This window comes from Salmo salar, chromosome ssa04, assembly GCF_905237065.1.
Source record: "Salmo salar chromosome ssa04, Ssal_v3.1, whole genome shotgun sequence".
NCBI classification, from domain to species: Eukaryota; Metazoa; Chordata; class Actinopteri; order Salmoniformes; family Salmonidae; genus Salmo; species Salmo salar.
In genome coordinates, this window is record NC_059445.1 from 86,482,999 (window position 1) to 86,503,314 (window position 20,316).

The 20,316-nt window shown below is 42.9% G+C and overlaps 1 protein-coding gene across 3 annotated transcripts in view; it reads left to right on the forward strand.

The window, feature by feature from the left end:
* The window catches only part of LOC106574788 (neurobeachin), a 306,741-nt gene that overhangs the window by 256,732 nt on the left and 29,693 nt on the right, over nucleotides 1-20,316 (forward strand). For all 3 annotated transcript variants that reach the window (XM_045717441.1, XM_045717439.1, XM_045717440.1), the window contains 11 exons: nucleotides 4,681-4,745; nucleotides 5,272-5,380; nucleotides 5,826-5,992; nucleotides 6,315-6,439; nucleotides 8,125-8,268; nucleotides 10,345-10,481; nucleotides 10,643-10,760; nucleotides 16,437-16,539; nucleotides 16,694-16,809; nucleotides 17,175-17,287; nucleotides 20,169-20,309. In XM_045717441.1, coding sequence (XP_045573397.1) covers nucleotides 4,681-4,745; nucleotides 5,272-5,380; nucleotides 5,826-5,992; nucleotides 6,315-6,439; nucleotides 8,125-8,268; nucleotides 10,345-10,481; nucleotides 10,643-10,760; nucleotides 16,437-16,539; nucleotides 16,694-16,809; nucleotides 17,175-17,287; nucleotides 20,169-20,309 — 1,338 coding nt within the window. The remainder of the gene's footprint in view (nucleotides 1-4,680; nucleotides 4,746-5,271; nucleotides 5,381-5,825; nucleotides 5,993-6,314; nucleotides 6,440-8,124; nucleotides 8,269-10,344; nucleotides 10,482-10,642; nucleotides 10,761-16,436; nucleotides 16,540-16,693; nucleotides 16,810-17,174; nucleotides 17,288-20,168; nucleotides 20,310-20,316) is intronic.

Consider the following 20,316-nt stretch of genomic DNA (forward strand, 5'->3'; position numbering starts at 1 on the left):
TCTCTCTCTCTCTCTCTCCCTCTATCATGGGTTTCAACTGGCTTCGATTAAGCTCTTAGTCAGTAGAGCTAACGATGCAGTCTGTATACTGTCTGGGAAAATGTTGTCTGATGATCACTGGTCACATGATAGGGAGGTTTTGGTTGTGATATTAGGCTTATTTGAGTATTTACCTGAAAGTGCTTTTGCTGTGACCATATTACCGTCATAAAGGCAGTCAAAATCCAAGCCATCAGGCTTCTCCAAGCTCTGATCCTGCTGATGCTCATTAGTAGCCTACCAGACATACTAACTGCCTGGTACTCAGCACTCTCTAATCACTCTGACATCAATACAGATCTAATGGAAAATCTGATCAAGGACTTGATGAGAGCTCATGTTGCGCAACATTTATATATATTCTATGCAATTGCGCGAGAAAACAGAGTGTACAGATTACCTCAACTAGCCTGTACCCACCGCACACTGACTCTGTACACTGACTCTGTACCGTAACACCCTGTATATAGCCTCCACATTGATTCTGTACCGTAACACCCTGTATATAGCCTCCACATTGACTCTGTACCGTAACACCCTGTATATAGCCACCACATTGACTCTGTACCGTAACACCCTGTATATAGCCTCCACATTGACTCTGTACTGGTACCCCCTGTATATAGCCTCCACATTGACTCTGTACCGGTACCCCCTGTATATAGCCTCCACATTGACTCTGTACCAGTACCCCCTGTATATAGCCTCCACATTGACTCTGTACCGGTGCCCCCTGTATATAGCCTCCACATTGACTCTGTACCGGTACCCCCTGTATATAGCCTCCACATTGACTCTGTACCGGTACCCCCTGTATATAACCTCCACATTGACTCTGTACCAGTACCCCCTGTATATATCCTCCACATTGACTCTGTACCGGTACCCCCTGTATATAGCCTCCACATTGACTCTGTACCGGTACCCCCTGTATATAGCCTTCACATTGACTCTGTACCGGTACCCCCTGTATATAGGCTCCACATTGACTCTGTACCAGTACCCCCTGTATATAGCCTCCACATTGACTCTGTACCGTAACACCCTGTATATAGCCTCCACATTGACTCTGTACCGTAACACCCTGTATATAGCCTCCACATTGACTCTGTACCGTAACACCCTGTATATAGCCTCCACATTGACTCTGTACCGTAACACCCTGTATATAGCCTCATTTTTGTTATTCTTATTGTGTTGCTTTTTTTATTTTACTCTACTTGGTAAATATTTTCTTCTTCTTGAACTGCGTTGTTGGTTAAGGGCTTGTAAGTAAAGCATTTCACTGTAAAGTCTACACTTGTTGTATTCAACGCATGTGACAAATAAAGTTTGCTTTGATTTGATGGCCTCTACTAAAAATAGGAGGGTCAGCTTTCTATAGGCTCGGCCTACTATATTTATTTCTCAACTTTCCTAATGTTAAGCACATTGCTTCTCTTTACAACAGGAGTATAGCCTACCTGGCTGGCATGAACATGAACCACGGAAAAGCCTCCTCCATTCGCTATACAAGTGCATAGATTACATGTATCTTTTTTCCCGCTGACCCTGTTTCGATACAGGTGCATGATAATGGTCCATTCTAAATCAAAACAAAGTTCACACACATATATTATTTAGTAAATGTAAAGACAAGATGAAATCAAGAATAGTCTGATGGGTGACAATGTTAGCCTATCACTTGTGAATGATGCCCAGAGTAAAAACAATACCTTTTTTGTTGTTGCAACTTTCGAATCATAGACACAAACCTCATGTAGCCTAGCCCATAGGCCTGTATGTTTTAAAAAGGTCTGTATTACACGTCATGTAGCCTAGCTCTATCGCATCCCATAATAACTGTCCCAGACTGTTTGGAATATTTTTTACCTTTGTACTATGGGGGATAGTAGATTGACATAGGCTAGTGCTTTTGCTGTTCGTTAGACCTACTTATAACGTTGGTAAATGTAGACAGTTCTTCCAATATCTTCAATATGCACCTTGGAATTTGATAAGGACAGTTGCATCCCCCGATGTGTTGGTCTTCACTTGTAGCCTGTGAGAAAGACCCGATCACGTGATGGAGCACGCAGCACTCAGGGAGAAGGGAAGAACTGCCACTGGCCGCAAAAGACAGATTTTTTTAAGGTGCATTGCGTCCACACAAAGGGGATGCTGCCGGGATATTCCAGGCAATTATCAAGTGCTTGTCAAATTGTGAATGAGAGAATGATGAAGTGTGTACTGCATGAGCAAAAGTGACTTTTTTCAAATCATCATTAGAGTCTCATCATGCAGCCTTACAATGTATTAAACATGAATATATATAGCCCAGCGTTTGTAGAACAACTAAAGTTACATTAATAACTCTACATTAACCATATAAGAGGACCTGTTTTTTTGTTAACCGCTCAACACAGAATAGCTGCATGTTCGCACTCCCTCAAATCGTTTTTAGAAAATATCCTTTCTATTTTATTCAGCTTTGGTCAATTGCATTCTTCATACTATAACATAATATAAAATAATGCCATGGAATTCTAATCAAATAATGTCTGCTAAATGAACTAGTGTAGCCCACAGCCATATGGCACAGCCAGATCAGGACCTAACATAAGGACAACTCAGAATGATGCTATTCTGTTCTTCTGAAATAGACTACATTTTCTTCATATCATGATGTGTAAAATGTTGTGTAAAATAAATAATGGAGTTATTGTGATGGTGTAGACTATATTACATGGATTTATTGTGATGGTGTAGGTAGACTATATCACATGGATTTATTGTGATGGTGTAGACTATATTACATGGATTTATTGTGATGGTGTAGGTAGACTATATCACATGGATTTATTGTGATGGTGTAGGTAGACTATATCACATGGATTTATTGTGATGGTGTAGACTATATTACATGGATTTATTGTGATGGTGTAGGTAGACTATATCACATGGATTTATTGTGATGGTGTAGACTATATTACATGGATTTATTGTGATGGTGTAGGTAGACTATATCACATGGATTTATTGTGATGGTGTAGACTATATTACATGGATTTATTGTGATGGTGTAGACTATATTACATGGATTTATTGTGGTGGTGTAGGTAGACTATATTACATGGATTTATTGTGAAGGTGTAGACTATAGTACATGGATTTATTGTGATGGTGTAGGTAGACTATATTACATGGAGTTATTGTGATGGTGTAGGTAGACTATAGTACATGGATTTATTGTGATGGTGTAGACTATATTACATGGATTTATTGTGATGGTGTAGACTATATTACATGGATTTATTGTGATGGTGTAGGTAGACTATATTACATGGAGTTATTGTGATGGTGTAGGTAGACTATAGTACATGGATTTATTGTGATGGTGTAGACTATATTACATGGATTTATTGTGATGGTGTAGACTATATTACATGGATTTATTGTGATGGTGTGGGTAGACTATATTACATGGATGTATTGTGATGGTGTAGGTAGACTATATTACATGGATTTATTGTGATGGTGTAGGTAGACTATATTACATGGATTTATTGTGATGGTGTAGGTAGACTATATTACATGGATGTATTGTGATGGTGTAGGTAGACTATATTACATGGATTTATTGTGATGGTGTAGGTAGACTATATTACATGGATTTATTGTGATGGTGTAGGTAGACTATATTACATGGATTTATTATGATGGTGTAGGTAGACTATATTACATGGATTTATTGTGATGGTGTAGGTAGACTATAGTACATGGATTTATTGTGATGGTGTAGACTATATTACATGGATTTATTGTGATGGTGTAGGTAGACTATATAACATGGATTTATTGTGATGGTGTAGGTAGACTATATTACATGGATGTATTGTGATGGTGTAGGTAGACTATATTACATGGATTTATTGTGATGGTGTAGACTATATTACATGGATTTATTGTGATGGTGTAGGTAGACTATGGTACATGGATTTATTGTGATGGTGTAGACTATTACATGGATTTATTGTGAAGGTGAAGGTAGACTATAGTACATGGATTTATTGTGATGGTGTAGACTATATTACATGGATTTATTGTGATGGTGTAGTCTATATTATATTGGATTTATTAGACTTTTTAAAATGTAGATGTTCCAAAGGTCTGCATCAGTGGTCTGTAGTGGTCTGTCGTCCGTGGTGGTCTGTGGTGGTATGTGGTGGTCGGTGGTGGTCTGTAGTGGTCTGTGGTGGTCTGTAGTGGTCCGTGGTGGTCTGTGGTGGTCTGTAGTGGTACGTGGTGGTCGGTGGTGGTCTGTAGTGGTCTGTGGTGGTATGTGGTGGTCCGTGGTGGTCTGTAGTGGTCCATGGTCCGTGGTGGTACGTGGTGGTCGGTGGTGGTCTGCGGTGGTCCGCAGTGGTCTGTAGTGGTCTGTAGTGGTCTGTAGTTGTCTGTAGTGGTCTGCAGTTGTCTGTAGTGGTCTGTAGTGGTCTGTAGTGGTTTGTAGTGGTCTGTAGTGGTCTGTAGTGGTTATTAGTGGCCTGTAGTGGTTCGTGGTGGCCTGTAGTGGTCTGTAGTGGTCCGTAGTGGTCCGTAGTGGTCTGTAGTGGTCCGTAGTGGTCCGTGTGTGACCTTGTGTCTGTGTTGTGTTTCCAGGAGTGGCAGAACTCGATCCAGAAGAACGCCGGTCTGGCCTTCATCGAGCTCATTAACGAGGGAAGGTAATCAATCACCTATCACATTGATATATCTATATTATACTGCTTAATCTATTATCACCATCAGGAATCGTATGTTCATGTCTGTGTGGCAGATATCAGCTTACTTACTGCACAGCTATAAGGAGTTTCTCTCTCCCTCACCCCCCACTCTGTCCCTCTCGCTCCCTCACCCCACCACTCTCTCTCCCTCACCCCCCCACTCTGTCCCTCTCGCTCCCTCCCTGACCCCCAATTCTGTCTCTCTCTCTCTCTCCCTCTGCTTACCTTCCTCATCCCCCACTCTGTCTCCCTCCCTCTCTTACCCCTCCCACTCTCTCTCCTCACCCTTTCACTCTGGCTCTCTCACTCCCTCACCCCTCCCACTCTGTTTCTCTCTTTCCCTCACCCCCCCACTCTGTCCCTCTCTCTCCCTCTCTCCCTCCCCCCTCACTCCTACCACTCTGTTTCTCTCACTCTCTCTCTCTCTCTCTCTCTCTCTCTCTCACCTGTCCATCTTTCTCCCCTTCTTTTCCCTCTCTCACCTCAGACTGCTGTGCCATGCTATGAAGGACCATATTGTGCGTGTGGCCAACGAGGCAGAGTTTATCCTGAACAGACAGAGAGCTGAAGACGTACACAAACATGCTGAGTTTGAGGTCTGTAGGTCTCTGTCTGTCTGTCTGTCTGTCTGTCTGTCTGTCTGTCTGTCTGTCTGTCTGTCTGTCTGTCTGTCTGTCTGTCTGTCTGTCTGTCTGTCTGTCTGTCTGTCTCTGTCTGTCTGTCTGTCTGTCTGTCTGTCTGTCTGTCTGTCTGTCTGAATCTCCAGTCCACTGAAACATGATATCTATATATCTACATATCTAAACATCTCTCTCTTTTCCTCTCCCACTTCCTGTCCCTCTCTCTACTCTCTTTTTCTTTTCTTTCCCACTTCCTGTCCCTCTCTCTACTCTCTTTTTCTTTTCTTTGCCACTTCCTGTCCCTCTCTCTACTCTCTTTTTCTTTTCTTTGCCACTTCCTGTCCCTCTCTCTACTCTTTTTCTTTTCTTTCCCACTTCCTGTCCCTCTCTCTACCCCCCCTCACCCACCACCACCCCCCAGTCTAACTGTGCCCAGTACGCTGCTGACAGGAGGGAGGAGGAGAAGATGTGTGATCACCTGATCAGTGCTGCCAAGCACAGGGACCATGTGACCGCCAACCAATTGAAACAGAAGATACTCAACATCCTGACCAATAAGCACGGGGCATGGGGCACGATGTCACAGAGGTGAGAGGTAGTGGGAAGGACAGGGAGGAAGGCTGTCACTGTGATGTAGAGGGTTCTGTTAGGTTAGCTTTGAGACAGGAGGACAGGAAAACAGGAAGTATCTGTCTTCTTGCTCACATATTTTGATTGATTGACATGTGACATCATTCATTCAGACCCCAGCCTAGGAGGAGGAGCTAACGTGACCTTTTATGTCTATTCATCTGAATATGTCCTTACTGAGTCTTGTGTTCCGCCCCCTTTCTCTCTCTCTCTCTCTCTCTCTCTCAGCCAATTACATGAGCTGCTTTAACTTATTTACCAACCTCTTTTATTACCTCAGCCAATTACACGACTTCTGGCGTCTGGACTACTGGGAGGACGACCTGAGGAGGAGGCGGAGATTCGTACGAAACCCCTTTGGCTCCACCCACCCTGATGTATCACTTAAAGCCCTGGAGGACTATGGTCAGTCACCTATCCCAGAATACACAGCAAGTTAGTGAGTTAGTTAGTTACTTGACCATTTTTAAACCTAAACCTAATACACTTAGGTTGGAGTCATTAAAACTCGTTTTTCAACCACTCCACACATTTCTTGTAAACAAACTATAGTTTTGGCAAGTCGGTTAGGACATCTACTTTGTGCATGACACAAGTCATTTTTCCAACAATTGTTTACAGATAGATTATTTCACTTATAATTCACTGTATCACAGAAGTTTACATACACTAAGTTGACTGGGCCTTCAAACAGCTTGGAAAATTCCAGAAAATGATGTCATGGCTTTAGATGCTTCCGATAGGCTAATTGACATAATTTGAGTCAATTGGATGTGTACCTGTCGATGTATTTCAAGGCCTACCTTCAAATTCAGTGCCTCTTTGCTTGACATCATGGGAAAAATTGTAGACCTCCACAAGTCTGGTTCATCCTTGGGAGAAATTTCCAAACACCTGAAGGTACCACGTTCATCTGTACAAGAATAGTACACAAGTATAAACACCATGGGACCACGCAGCCGTCATGCCGCCCAGGAAGGAGACGCGTTCTGTCTCCTAGAGATGAACGTACTTTGGTGCGAAAAGTGCAAATCAATCCCAGAACAACAGCAAAGGAGGGCACACATGTGTGCCCTTGTGAAGATGCTGGAGGAAACGGGTACAAAAGTATCTATATCCACAGTAAAATGAGTCCTATATCGACATAACCTGAAAGGCTGCTCAGCAAGGAAGAAGCCACTGCTCCAAAACCTCCATAAAAAAGCCAGACTACGGTTTGCAACTGCACATGGGGACAAAGATTGTACTTTTTGGAGAAATGTCCTCTGGTCTGATGAAACAAAAATAGAACTGTTTGGCCATAATGACCATCGTTATGTTTGGAGGAAAAAGGGGGAGGCTTGTAAGCTGAAGAACACCATCCCAACCGTGAAGCACGGGGGTGGCAGTATCATGTTGTGGGGGTGCTTTGCTGCAGGAGGGACTGGTGCACTTCACAAAATAGATGGCGTCATGAGGGAGGAAAATTATGTGGATATATTAAAGCAACATCTCAAGACATCAGTCAGGAAGTTAAAGCTTGGTCACAAATGGGTCTTCCAAATGGACAATGACCCCAAGCATACTTCCAAAGTTGAGGCAAAATGGCTTAAGGACAACAAAGGCAAGGTATTGGAGTGGCCATCACAAAGTCCTGACCTCAATCCTATAGAAAATTTGTGGACAGAACTGGAAAAGTGTGTGCGAGCAAGGAGGCCTACAAACCTGACTCAGTTACACCAGCTCTGTCAGGAGGAATGGGCCAAAATTCACAACTTATTGTGGGAAGCTTGTGGAAGGCTACCCGAAACGTTTGACCCAAGTTAAACAATTTAAAGGCAATGCTACCAAATACTAATTGAGTGTATGTAAACTTCTGACCCACTGGGAATGTGATGAACGAAATAAAAGCTGAAATAAATCATTATCTCAACTATTATTCTGACATTTCACATTCTTAAAATAAAGTGGTGATCCTAACTGACTTAAAACAGGGAATTTTGAATTAGGATTAAATGTCTGGAATTGTGAAAAACGGGAGTTGAAATGTATTTGGTAAAGGTGCACGTAAACTTCCGACTTCAACTGTACGTACTCATTGTGTTGTGTAGGTACGGAGGAGGAGGAAGAGGGGCTTAAGTCTAAGAAGACCTTGCGCAGCCAATCAGTGGTCAGTCAGAACCTGGAGACGGAGCTAATGCTGGAGGGAGACGACGACACTGTCAGTCTGCTGCAGGAGATAGACAACCTGGCAGGTCTGACCCATTAAACCTTCCTGTGTGTTTTCTTTTTTTCTGCTTCTGGGTTTTCAGACCACAGCTTTTTACCTCTAGAGGCAATTTGGAGAAGTTATCTGGTTTTTGATTCTCTAATCAATTTATCAACAACAACTGAAATAGATTTTAATCGAATCTATAAAAACTTGGTTTTTAAATGATTATTATCAAACAAAACTCACTCGGGCCAAATAGATTAAACATCCAACAGATTTCTGCCCACTCGTCACGAACGAGCAAACTGTCTAATCTGACATTATTTTAGCGCGTTCTATTTTCATTATGCAGTCTGCCATTTTTTTATGCATTCTGCCATTTTTTTTATGCATTCTGCCATTTTTTTTATGCATTCTGCCATTTTTTTTATGCATTCTGCCATTTTTTGATGCACATTACTGTATTATTCTATTGCTCCTGTGCAGTTAGCTACTGTTTAGAGTTAATTCCCAGTTCAGTAGGAAAAGGTTTATGGGAAAGTATTTTCATATAATCTGTTCCACACAAAGGCCGGTTATTTTCCTTTCTCTAACCAACCCGAGTGAAACGTTGTTTCGGTGCACAGAATCATCGTAAAACTCACAATCTAGAAAATGTGTTTTGGTTCATTCTGTTAACGCTTTTTTCCTTTTGTTCATACTTCCTGTCGGAGCTTCGTGTGTCCTGTCTTGTCTGTTTGGGTTGTACGGCAGCAGCGCTGTATGTTACTGGGTTGCCACCAATCGCAGGTTCCATTCACCAAACAATTAATGTTGTTTAACGTGTGCCCAATTTAAAGGGTACATGGAAAATGGTCACGTATGTTTTAGACAGAATGTATGTAGTTTGTATATTATGAGGAAGCCAGTTACATTTCTATTACCCAGATATTGGAGTCATGTTGACATACCAATCAAAAGTTTGGACGCGCCTACTCATACAAGGGTTTTTCTTTATTTTGTACTATTTTCTACATTGTAGAATAATAGTGAAGACATGAAAACTATGAAATAACACACATGGGTTCATGTAGTAACCAAAAAAAAGTGTGAAACAAATCAAAATAAATTTGAGATTCTTCAAAGTAGCCACCCTCTGTCTTGATGACAGCTTTGCACACTCTTGGCAAATATAAAATATATTTTGATTTGTTTAACACACAAGCATTTCTCTTGTTAACGCTGGTTAACGCTGATCTGTTGGAACTAGAAACACAATCATTTCTCTTGTTAACGCTGGTTAACGCTGATCTGTTGGAACTAGAAACACAATCATTTCTCTTGTTAACGCTGGTTAACGCTGATCTGTTGGAACTAGAAACACAATCATTTCTCTTGTTAACGCTGGTTAACGCTGATCTGTTGGAACTAGAAACACAAGCATTTCTCTTGTTAACGCTGGTTAACGCTGATCTGTTGGAACTAGAAACACAATCATTTCTCTTGTTAACGCTGGTTAACGCTGATCTGTTGGAACTAGAAACACAAGCATTTCTCTTGTTAACGCTGGTTAACGCTGATCTGTTGGAACTAGAAACACAATCATTTCTCTTGTTAACGCTGGTTAACGCTGATCTGTTGGAACTAGAAACACAATCATTTCTCTTGTTAACGCTGGTTAACGCTGATCTGTTGGAACTAGAAACACAAGCATTTCTCTTGTTAACGCTGGTTAACGCTGATCTGTTGGAACTAGAAACACAAGCATTTCTCTTGTTAACGCTGGTTAACGCTGATCTGTTGGAACTAGAAACACAATCATTTCTCTTGTTAACGCTGGTTAACGCTGATCTGTTGGAACTAGAAACACAAGCATTTCTCTTGTTAACGCTGGTTAACGCTGATCTGATAGAATCTAGGCCCCAGTCTGTATCTGTTGTAATTCACATAATAATTGATTGGATTTAGATAGCTCTTTTTTCCCAGCTGCTCAGAACGCCTACCATAGTAAGGAGGAAAGTTACCTCATCCACCACCGATTTGTAGAACTGACATACCTCTGTCTGTCTGTCTGTCTGTCTGTCTGTCTGTCTGTCTGTCTGTCTGTCTGTCTGTCTGTCTGTCTGTCTGTGTGCGCTAGGCCCTGTGGTGCTCAGTACTCCAGCCCAGCTGGTATCTCCAGTAGTGGTGGTCCACGGGACTCTCTCCATCACCACCACTGAGATCTACTTTGAGGTGGACGAGGACGACCCTAGCTTCAAGAAGATCCACACCAAGGTAACGTGTGAGATTGACACCATGGTAACAGTGAGAACAACACCATGGTAACAGTGATCTGTGTCAAGTGTTCAGGTTCTGCTGTACTTTGAGAGGACAGATTAACGCAATAACATAACTCATTCTCACTCTGTATCTCTGTGTGGTGTGTGTGTGTGCAGGTCCTGGCCTACTCCGAGGGTCTACATGGCAAGTGGATGTTCAGTGAGATCAGAGCTGTCTTCTCCAGACGATACCTGCTCCAGAACACTGGTCTAGAGGTCTTCATGGCAAACCGCAGTAAGATACCTTTATATACCTGTCTTACCTGTACACTACACCTTTATATACCTGTCTTACCTATACAGTACACCTTTATATACCTGTCTTACCTGTACACTACACCTTTATATACCTGTCTTACCTGTACACTACACCTTTATATACCTGTCTTACCTGTACAGTACACCTTTATATACCTGTCTTACCTGTACAGTACACCTTTATATACCTGTCTTACCTGTACACTACACCTTTATATACCTGTCTTACCTGTACACTACACCTTTATATACCTGTCTTACCTGTACACTACACCTTTATATACCTGTCTTACCTGTACAGTACACCTTTATATACCTGTCTTACCTGTACAGTACACCTTTATATACCTGTCTTACCTGTACACTACACCTTTATATACCTGTCTTACCTGTACACTACACCTTTATATACCTGTCTTACCTGTACACTACACCTTTATATACCTGTCTTACCTGTACACTACACCTTTATATACCTGTCTTACCTGTACACTACACCTTTATATACCTGTCTTACCTGTACACTACACCTTTATATACCTGTCTTACCTGTACACTACACCTTTATATACCTGTCTTACCTGTACACTACAACTTTATATACCTGTCTTACCTATACAGTACACCTTTATATACCTGTCTTACCTGTACAGTACACCTTTATATACCTGTCTTACCTGTACAGTACACCTTTATATACCTGTCTTACCTGTACAGTACACCTTTATATACCTGTCTTACCTGTACAGTACACCTTTATATACCTGTCTTACCTGTACAGTACACCTTTATATACCTGTCTTACCTGTACAGTACACCTTTATATACCTGTCTTACCTGTACACTACACCTTTATATACCTGTCTTACCTGTACACTACACCTTTATATACCTGTCTTACCTGTACACTACACCTTTATATACCTGTCTTACCTGTACACTACACCTTTATATACCTGTCTTACCTGTACACTACACCTTTATATACCTGTCTTACCTGTACACTACACCTTTATATACCTGTCTTACCTGTACACTACACCTTTATATACCTGTCTTACCTGTACACTACAACTTTATATACCTGTCTTACCTATACAGTACACCTTTATATACCTGTCTTACCTGTACAGTACACCTTTATATACCTGTCTTACCTGTACAGTACACCTTTATATACCTGTCTTACCTGTACAGTACACCTTTATATACCTGTCTTACCTGTACAGTACACCTTTATATACCTGTCTTACCTGTACAGTACACCTTTATATACCTGTCTTACCTGTACACTACACCTTTATATACCTGTCTTACCTGTACACTACACCTTTATATACCTGTCTTACCTGTACACTACACCTTTATATACCTGTCTTACCTATACAGTACACCTTTATATACCTGTCTTACCTATACAGTACACCTTTATATACCTGTCTTACCTGTACAGTACACCTTTATATACCTGTCTTACCTGTACAGTACACCTTTATATACCTGTCTTACCTGTACACTACACCTTTATATACCTGTCTTACCTGTACACTACACCTTTATATACCTGTCTTACCTGTACAGTACACCTTTATATACCTGGCTTACCTGTACAGTACACCTTTATATACCTGTCTTACCTGTACAGTACACCTTTATATACCTGTCTTACCTATACAGTCCACCTTTATATACCTGTCTTACCTATAGGGTCCACCTTTATATACCTGTCTTACCTATACGGTCCACCTTTATATACCTGTCTTACCTATACACTACACCTTTATATACCTGTCTTACCTATACACTACACCTTTATATACCTGTCTTACCTGTACAGTACACCTTTATATACCTGTCTTACCTATACAGTACACCTTTATATACCTGTCTTACCTGTACAGTCCACCTTTATATACCTGTCTTAACTGTACAGTACACCTTTATATACCTGTCTTACCTATACAGTCCACCTTTATATACCTGTCTTACCTATACACTACACCTTTATATACCTGTCTTACCTGTACAGTACACCTTTATATACCTGTCTTACCTTTACAGTACACCTTTATATACCTGTCTTACCTGTACAGTACACCTTTATATACCTGTCTTACATGTACAGTACACCTTTATATACCTGTCTTACCTGTACAGTCCACCTTTATATACCTGTCTTACCTATACAGTCCACCTTTATATACCTGTCTTACCTATACACTACACCTTTATATACCTGTCTTACCTGTACAGTACACCTTTATATACCTGTCTTACCTGTACAGTACACCTTTATATACCTGTCTTACCTGTACACTACACCTTTATATAGCTGTCTTACCTGTACAGTACACCTTTATATACCTGTCTTACCTATACAGTACACCTTTATATACCTGTCTTACCTATACAGTACACCTTTATATACCTGTCTTACCTGTACAGTACACCTTTATATACCTGTCTTACCTGTACACTACACCTTTATATACCTGTCTTACCTGTACACTACACCTTTATATACCTGTCTTACCTATACAGTACACCTTTATATACCTGTCTTACCTGTACAGTATACCTTTATATACCTGTCTTACCTGTACAGTACACCTTTATATACCTGTCTTACCTATACAGTACACCTTTATATACCTGTCTTTCCTGTACAGTACACCTTTATATACCTGTCTTACCTGTACACTACACCTTTATATACCTGTCTTACCTGTACACTACACCTTTATATACCTGTCTTACCTGTACTCCTTTATATACCTGTCTTACCTGTACACTACACCTTTATATACCTGTCTTACCTGTACAGTATACCTTTATATACCTGTCTTACCTGTACAGTACACCTTTATATACCTGTCTTACCTGTACACTACACCTTTATATACCTGTCTTACCTGTACAGTACACCTTTATATACCTGTCTTACCTATACACTACAACTTTATATACCTGTCTTACCTGTACACTACACCTTTATATACCTGTCTTACCTGTACACTACACCTTTATATACCTGTCTTACCTGTACAGTACACCTTTATATACCTGTCTTACCTATACAGTACACCTTTATATACCTGTCTTACCTATACAGTACACCTTTATATACCTGTCTTACCTGTACAGTACACCTTTATATACCTGTCTTACCTGTACAGTACACCTTTATATACCTGTCTTACCTGTACAGTACACCGTTATATACCTGTCATACCTATACAGTACAGCTTTATATACCGGTCTTACCTGTACAGTACACCTTTATATACCTGTCTTACCTGTACACGACACCTTTATATACCTGTCTTACCTGTACAGTACACCTTTATATACCTGTCTTACCTGTACAGTACACCTTTATATACCTGTCTTACCTATACAGTACACCTTTATATACCTGTCTTACCTGTACAGTCCACCTTTATATACCTGTCTTACCTGTACAGTACAGCTTTATATACCTGTCTTACCTATACAGTACACCTTTATATACCTGTCTTACCTGTACACTACACCTTTATATACCTGTCTTACCTGTACACTACACCTTTATATACCTGTCTTACCTGTACAGTACACCTTTATATACCTGTCTTACCTATACAGTACACCTTTATATACCTGTCTTACCTGTACAGTACACCTTTATATACCTGTACAGTACACCTTTATATACCTGTCTTACCTGTACAGTACACCTTTATATACCTGTCTTACCTGTACACTACACCTTTATATACCTGTCTTACCTATACAGTACACCTTTATATACCTGTCTTACCTATACAGTCCACCTTTATATACCTGTCTTACCTGTACAGTACACCTTTATATACCTGTCTTACCTGTACAGTACACCTTTATATACCTGTCTTACCTGTACAGTACACCTTTATATACCTGTCTTACCTATACAGTACACCTTTATATACCTGTCTTACCTATACAGTACACCTTTATATACCTGTCTTACCTATACAGTACACCTTTATATACCTGTCTTACCTATACAGTACACCTTTATATACCTGTCTTACCTGTAAGGTACATAGTTATATTCCTGTCTTACCTGAACTAACTCACCTGTGTAGCTGACACCACCTTTAACTAACTCACCTGTGTAGCTGACACCACCTTTAACTAACTAACCTGTGTAGCTGACACCACCTTTAACTAACTCACCTGTGTAGCCGACATCACCTTTAACTAACTCACCTGTGTAGCCGACACCACCTTTAACTAACTCACCTGTGTAGCCGACACCACCTTTAACTAACTCACCTGTGTAGCTGACATCACCTTTAACTAACTCACCTGTGTAGCCGACACCACCTTTAACTAACTCACCTGTGTAGCCGACATCACCTTTAACTAACTCACCTGTGTAGCCGACATCACCTTTAACTAACTCACCTGTGTAGCCGACACCACCTTTAACTAACTCACCTGTGTAGCTGACACCACCTTTAACTAACTCACCTGTGTAGCTGACACCACCTTTAACTAACTCACCTGTGTAGCTGACATCACCTTTAACTAACTCACCTGTGTAGCTGACACCACCTATAACTAACTCACCTGTGTAGCTGACACCACCTTTAACTAACTCACCTGTGTAGCTGACATCACCTTTAACTAACTCACCTGTGTAGCTGACACCACCTTTAACTAACTCACCTGTGTAGCTGACATCACCTTTAACTAACTCACCTGTGCAGCTGACACCACCTTTAACTAACTCACCTGTGTAGCTGACATCACCTTTAACTAACTCACCTGTGTAGCTGACACCACCTTTAACTAACTCACCTGTGTAGCTGACACCACCTTTAACTAACTCACCTGTGTAGCAGACATCACCTTTAACTAACTCACCTGTGTAGCTGACACCACCTTTAACTAACTCACCTGTGTAGCAGACATCACCTTTAACTAACTCACCTGTGTAGCCGACATCACCTTTAACTAACTCACCTGTGTAGCCGACATCACCTTTAACTAACTCACCTGTGTAGCCGACACCACCTTTAACTAACTCACCTGTGTAGCTGACACCACCTTTAACTAACTCACCTGTGTAGCTGACACCACCTTTAACTAACTCACCTGTGTAGCTGACACCACCTTTAACTAACTCACCTGTGTAGCTGACACCACCTTTAACTAACTCACCTGTGTAGCTGACACCACCTTTAACTAACTCACCTGTGTAGCCGACACCACCTTTAACTAACTCACCTGTTCAGCCGACACCACCTTTAACTAACTCACCTGTGTAGCTGACACCACCTTTAACTAACTCACCTGTGTAGCTGACACCACCTTTAACTAACTCACCTGTGTAGCTGACACCACCTTTAACTAACTCACCTGTGTAGCTGACACCACCTTTAACTAACTCACCTGTGTAGCTGACATCACCTTTAACTAACTCACCTGTTCAGCCGACACACCTGACTGATCATTTCACCTGGCTTGCCGTATCTGTAAGTGAAAGCGGACCTATTCATCCACCTGTGTCTCCTGTCAGCAGTGCTGCACTCTATACCTTACTGTCATGAATGGACAGTGTTTCCAGATGTCACTTCCTGTGTGCTCGTGCTCATGTCCTGTGATGTAATTTCCTCCCCCACAGCGTCTGTGATGTTCAACTTCCCGGACCAGGCTACAGTGAAGAGGGTAGTCTACAGTCTACCCAGGGTTGGAGTAGGAACCAGCTACGGACTGCCTCAGGCCAGGTAGAGTTAATAACACATTCACTCACAGGAACACACACACACACATACCTCTCTAGAGCTATCTACAATCCATCTTTAACCGTGTGTGTGTGTGTGTGTGTGTGTGTGTGTGTGTGTGTGTGTGTGTGTGTCTGTGTCTGTGTCTCTCTTCCAGGCGTATCTCCTTGGCGACCCCTCGTCAGCTGTTTAAGTCGTCCAACATGACCCAGCGTTGGCAGAGAAGGGAGATCTCCAACTTTGAGTACCTCATGTTCCTCAACACCATCGCAGGTGAAAAGAGAGGGACCTACTATTTCTACCCTCCTCCTCTTCCTCCTCATCATCATCATCATTATCTCACTCTCTGTTACAGCCTTTCCCCTAGCTCTAGACTTACTGTACGTTGTTGTGATGAGCGGCATTTACTTTCTCTCTCTCCCTCCCTCCCTCCCTCCCTCCCTCCCTCCCTCTCTCCCTCACTCACTCACTCACTCACTCACTCACTCACACACTCACTCCCTCTCTCTCTCTCTCTGTGTTCTCCCTCTTCCTCTCTCCCTCCCTCTTCCTCCCTCCCTCCCTCCCTCCCTCCCTCCCTCCCTCCCTCCCTCCCTCCCTCACTCACTCACTCACTCACTCTCTCTCTTCCCCCACAGGGAGAAGCTACAATGATCTGAACCAGTACCCAGTGTTCCCCTGGGTTCTCACTAACTTTGAGTCAGAGGAGCTGGACCTCACTCTGCCCGGCAACTTCCGAGACCTATCCAAGGTATTTGTGTGCTTCTCTAATCAAATCACAGCTTTTTTTTTCTGGAGTAACTATGATGCCACTGCACTGTATATGTACTGTGTGACTGAGCCATGTAATGTGAAGGCATGTTAATTCATGTTATCACACCTGTAAGTCCTTTGACACTTTATAAACTAGTGACCCGCAGTGTTTGTCATTATTATACCCTACTCTGCTAGCCAGCACCTCTCCTAAACAGGTGTTCTACTCTGCTAGCCAGCACCTCTCCTAAACAGGTGTTCTACTCTGCTAGCCAGCACCTCTCCTAAACAGGTGTTCTACTCTGCTAGCCAGCACCTCTCCTAAACAGGTGTTCTACTCTGCTAGCCAGCACCTCTCCTAAACAGGTGTTCTACTCTGCTAGCCAGCACCTCTCCTAAACAGGTGTTCTACTCTGCTAGCCAGCACCTCTCCTAAACAGGTGTTCTACTCTGCTAGCCAGCACCTCTCCTAAACAGGTGTTCTACTCTGCTAGCCAGCACCTCTCCTAAACAGGTGTTCTACTCTGCTAGCCAGCACCTCTCCTAAACAGGTGTTCTACTCTGCTAGCCAGCACCTCTCCTAAACAGGTGTTCTACTCTGCTAGCCAGCACCTCTCCTAAACAGGTGTTCTACTCTGCTAGCCAGCACCTCTCCTAAACAGGTGTTCTACTCTGCTAGCCAGCACCTCTCCTAAACAGGTGTTCTACTCTGCCAGCACCTCTCCTAAACAGGTGTTCTACTCTGCTAGCCAGCACCTCTCCTAAACAGGTGTTCTACTCCGCTAGCCAGCACCTCTCCTAAACAGGTGTTCTACTCTGTTAGCCAGCACCTCTCCTAAACAGATGTTCTACTCTGCTAGCCAGCACCTCTCCTAAACAGGTGTTCTACTCTGCTGGCCAGCACCTCTCCTAAACAGATGTTCTACTCTGCTAGCCAGCACCTCTCCTAAACAGGTGTTCTACTCCGCTAGCCAGCACCTCTCCTAAACAGGTGTTCTACTCTGCCAGCACCTCTCCTAAACAGGTGTTCTACTCTGCTAGCCAGCACCTCTCCTAAACAGGTGTTCTACTCTGCTAGCCAGCACCTCTCCTAAACAGGTGTTCTACTCTGTTAGCCAGCACCTCTCCTAAACAGGTGTTCTACTCTGTTAGCAAGCACCTCTCCTAAACAGGTGTTCTACTCTGCTAGCCAGCACCTCTCCTAAACAGGTGTTCTACTCTGTTAGCACCTCTCCTAAACAGGTGTTCTACTCTGCTAGCCAGCACCTCTCCTAAACAGGTGTTCTACTCTGTTAGCCAGCACCTCTCCTAAACAGGTGTTCTACTCTGTTAGCACCTCTCCTAAACAGGTGTTCTACTCTGTTAGCCAGCACCTCTCCTAAACAGGTGTTCTACTCTGTTATCCAGCACCTCTCCTAAACAGGTGTTCTACTCTGTTAGCACCTCTCCTAAACAGGTGTTCTACTCTGCTAGCCAGCACCTCTCCTAAACAGGTGTTCTACTCTGTTATCCAGCACCTCTCCTAAACAGGTGTTCTACTCTGCTAGCCAGCACCTCTCCTAAACAGGTGTTCTACTCTGCTAGCCAGCACCTCTCCTAAACAGGTGTTCTACTCTGTTAGCCAGCACCTCTCCTAAACAGGTGTTCTACTCTGTTAGCCAGCACCTCTCCTAAACAGGTGTTCTACTCCGCTAGCCAGCACCTCTCCTAAACAGGTGTTCTACTCTGCTAGCCAGCACCTCTCCTAAACAGGTGTTCTACTCTGCTAGCCAGCACCTCTCCTAAACAGGTGTTCTACTCTGCTAGCCAGCACCTCTCCTAAACAGGTGTTCTACTCTGTTATCCAGCACCTCTCCTAAACAGGTGTTCTACTCTGTTAGCCAGCACCTCTCCTAAACAGGTGTTCTACTCTGTTAGCCAGCACCTCTCCTAAACAGGTGTTCTACTCTGCTAGCACCTCTCCTAAACAGGTGTTCTACTCTGCTAGCCAGCACCTCTCCTAAACAGGTGTTCTACTCTGCTAGCCAGCACCTCTCCTAAACAGGTGTTCTACTCTGCTAGCCAGCACCTCTCCTAAACAGGTGTTCTACTCTGCTAGCCAGCACCTCTCCTAAACAGGTGTTCTACTCTGCTAGCCAGCCTCTCTCCTAAACAGGTGTTCTACTCTGCTAGCCAGCACCTCTCCTAAACAGGTGTTCTACTCTGCTAGCCAGCACCTCTCCTAAACAGGTGTTCTACTCTGTTAGCACCTCTCCTAAACAGGTGTTCTACTCTGTTAGCCAGCACCTCTCCTAAACAGGTGTTCTACTCTGTTAGCCAGTACCTCTCCTAAACAGGTGTTCTACTCTGCTAGCCAGCACCTCTCCTAAACAGGTGTTCTACTCTGCTAGCCAGCACCTCTCCTAAACAGGTGTTCTACTCCGCTAGCCAGCACCTCTCCTAAACAGGTGTTCTACTCTGTTATCCAGCACCTCTCCTAAACAGGTGTTCTACTCTGCTAGCCAGCACCTCTCCTAAACAGGTGTTCTACTCTGCTAGCCAGCACCTCTCCTAAACAGGTGTTCTACTCTGCTAGCCAGCACCTCTCCTAAACAGGTGTTCTACTCTGCTAGCACCTCTCCTAAACAGGTGTTCTACTCCGCTAGCCATCACCTCTCCTAAACAGGTGTTCTACTCTGCTAGCCAGCACCTCTCCTAAACAGGTGTTCTACTCTGCTAGCCAGCACCTCTCCTAAACAGGTGTTCTACTCTGTTAGCCAGCACCTCTCCTAAACAGGTGTTCTACTCTGCCAGCCATCACCTCTCCTAAACAGGTACAATAGAAAAATATTCTGTGTTAGTTTCAGCTCTTGTTCCAAATTCTGTGTGATTCCCTGCAGCCAATCGGTGCGTTGAACCCAAAGCGAGCGGTGTTCTATGCAGAACGCTATGATACCTGGGAAGAGGACGGAACGCCACCCCATCACTACAGCTCCCTCTACTCCACCGCTAACACCACCCTGCTCTGGATGCTGCGGATAGTGAGTA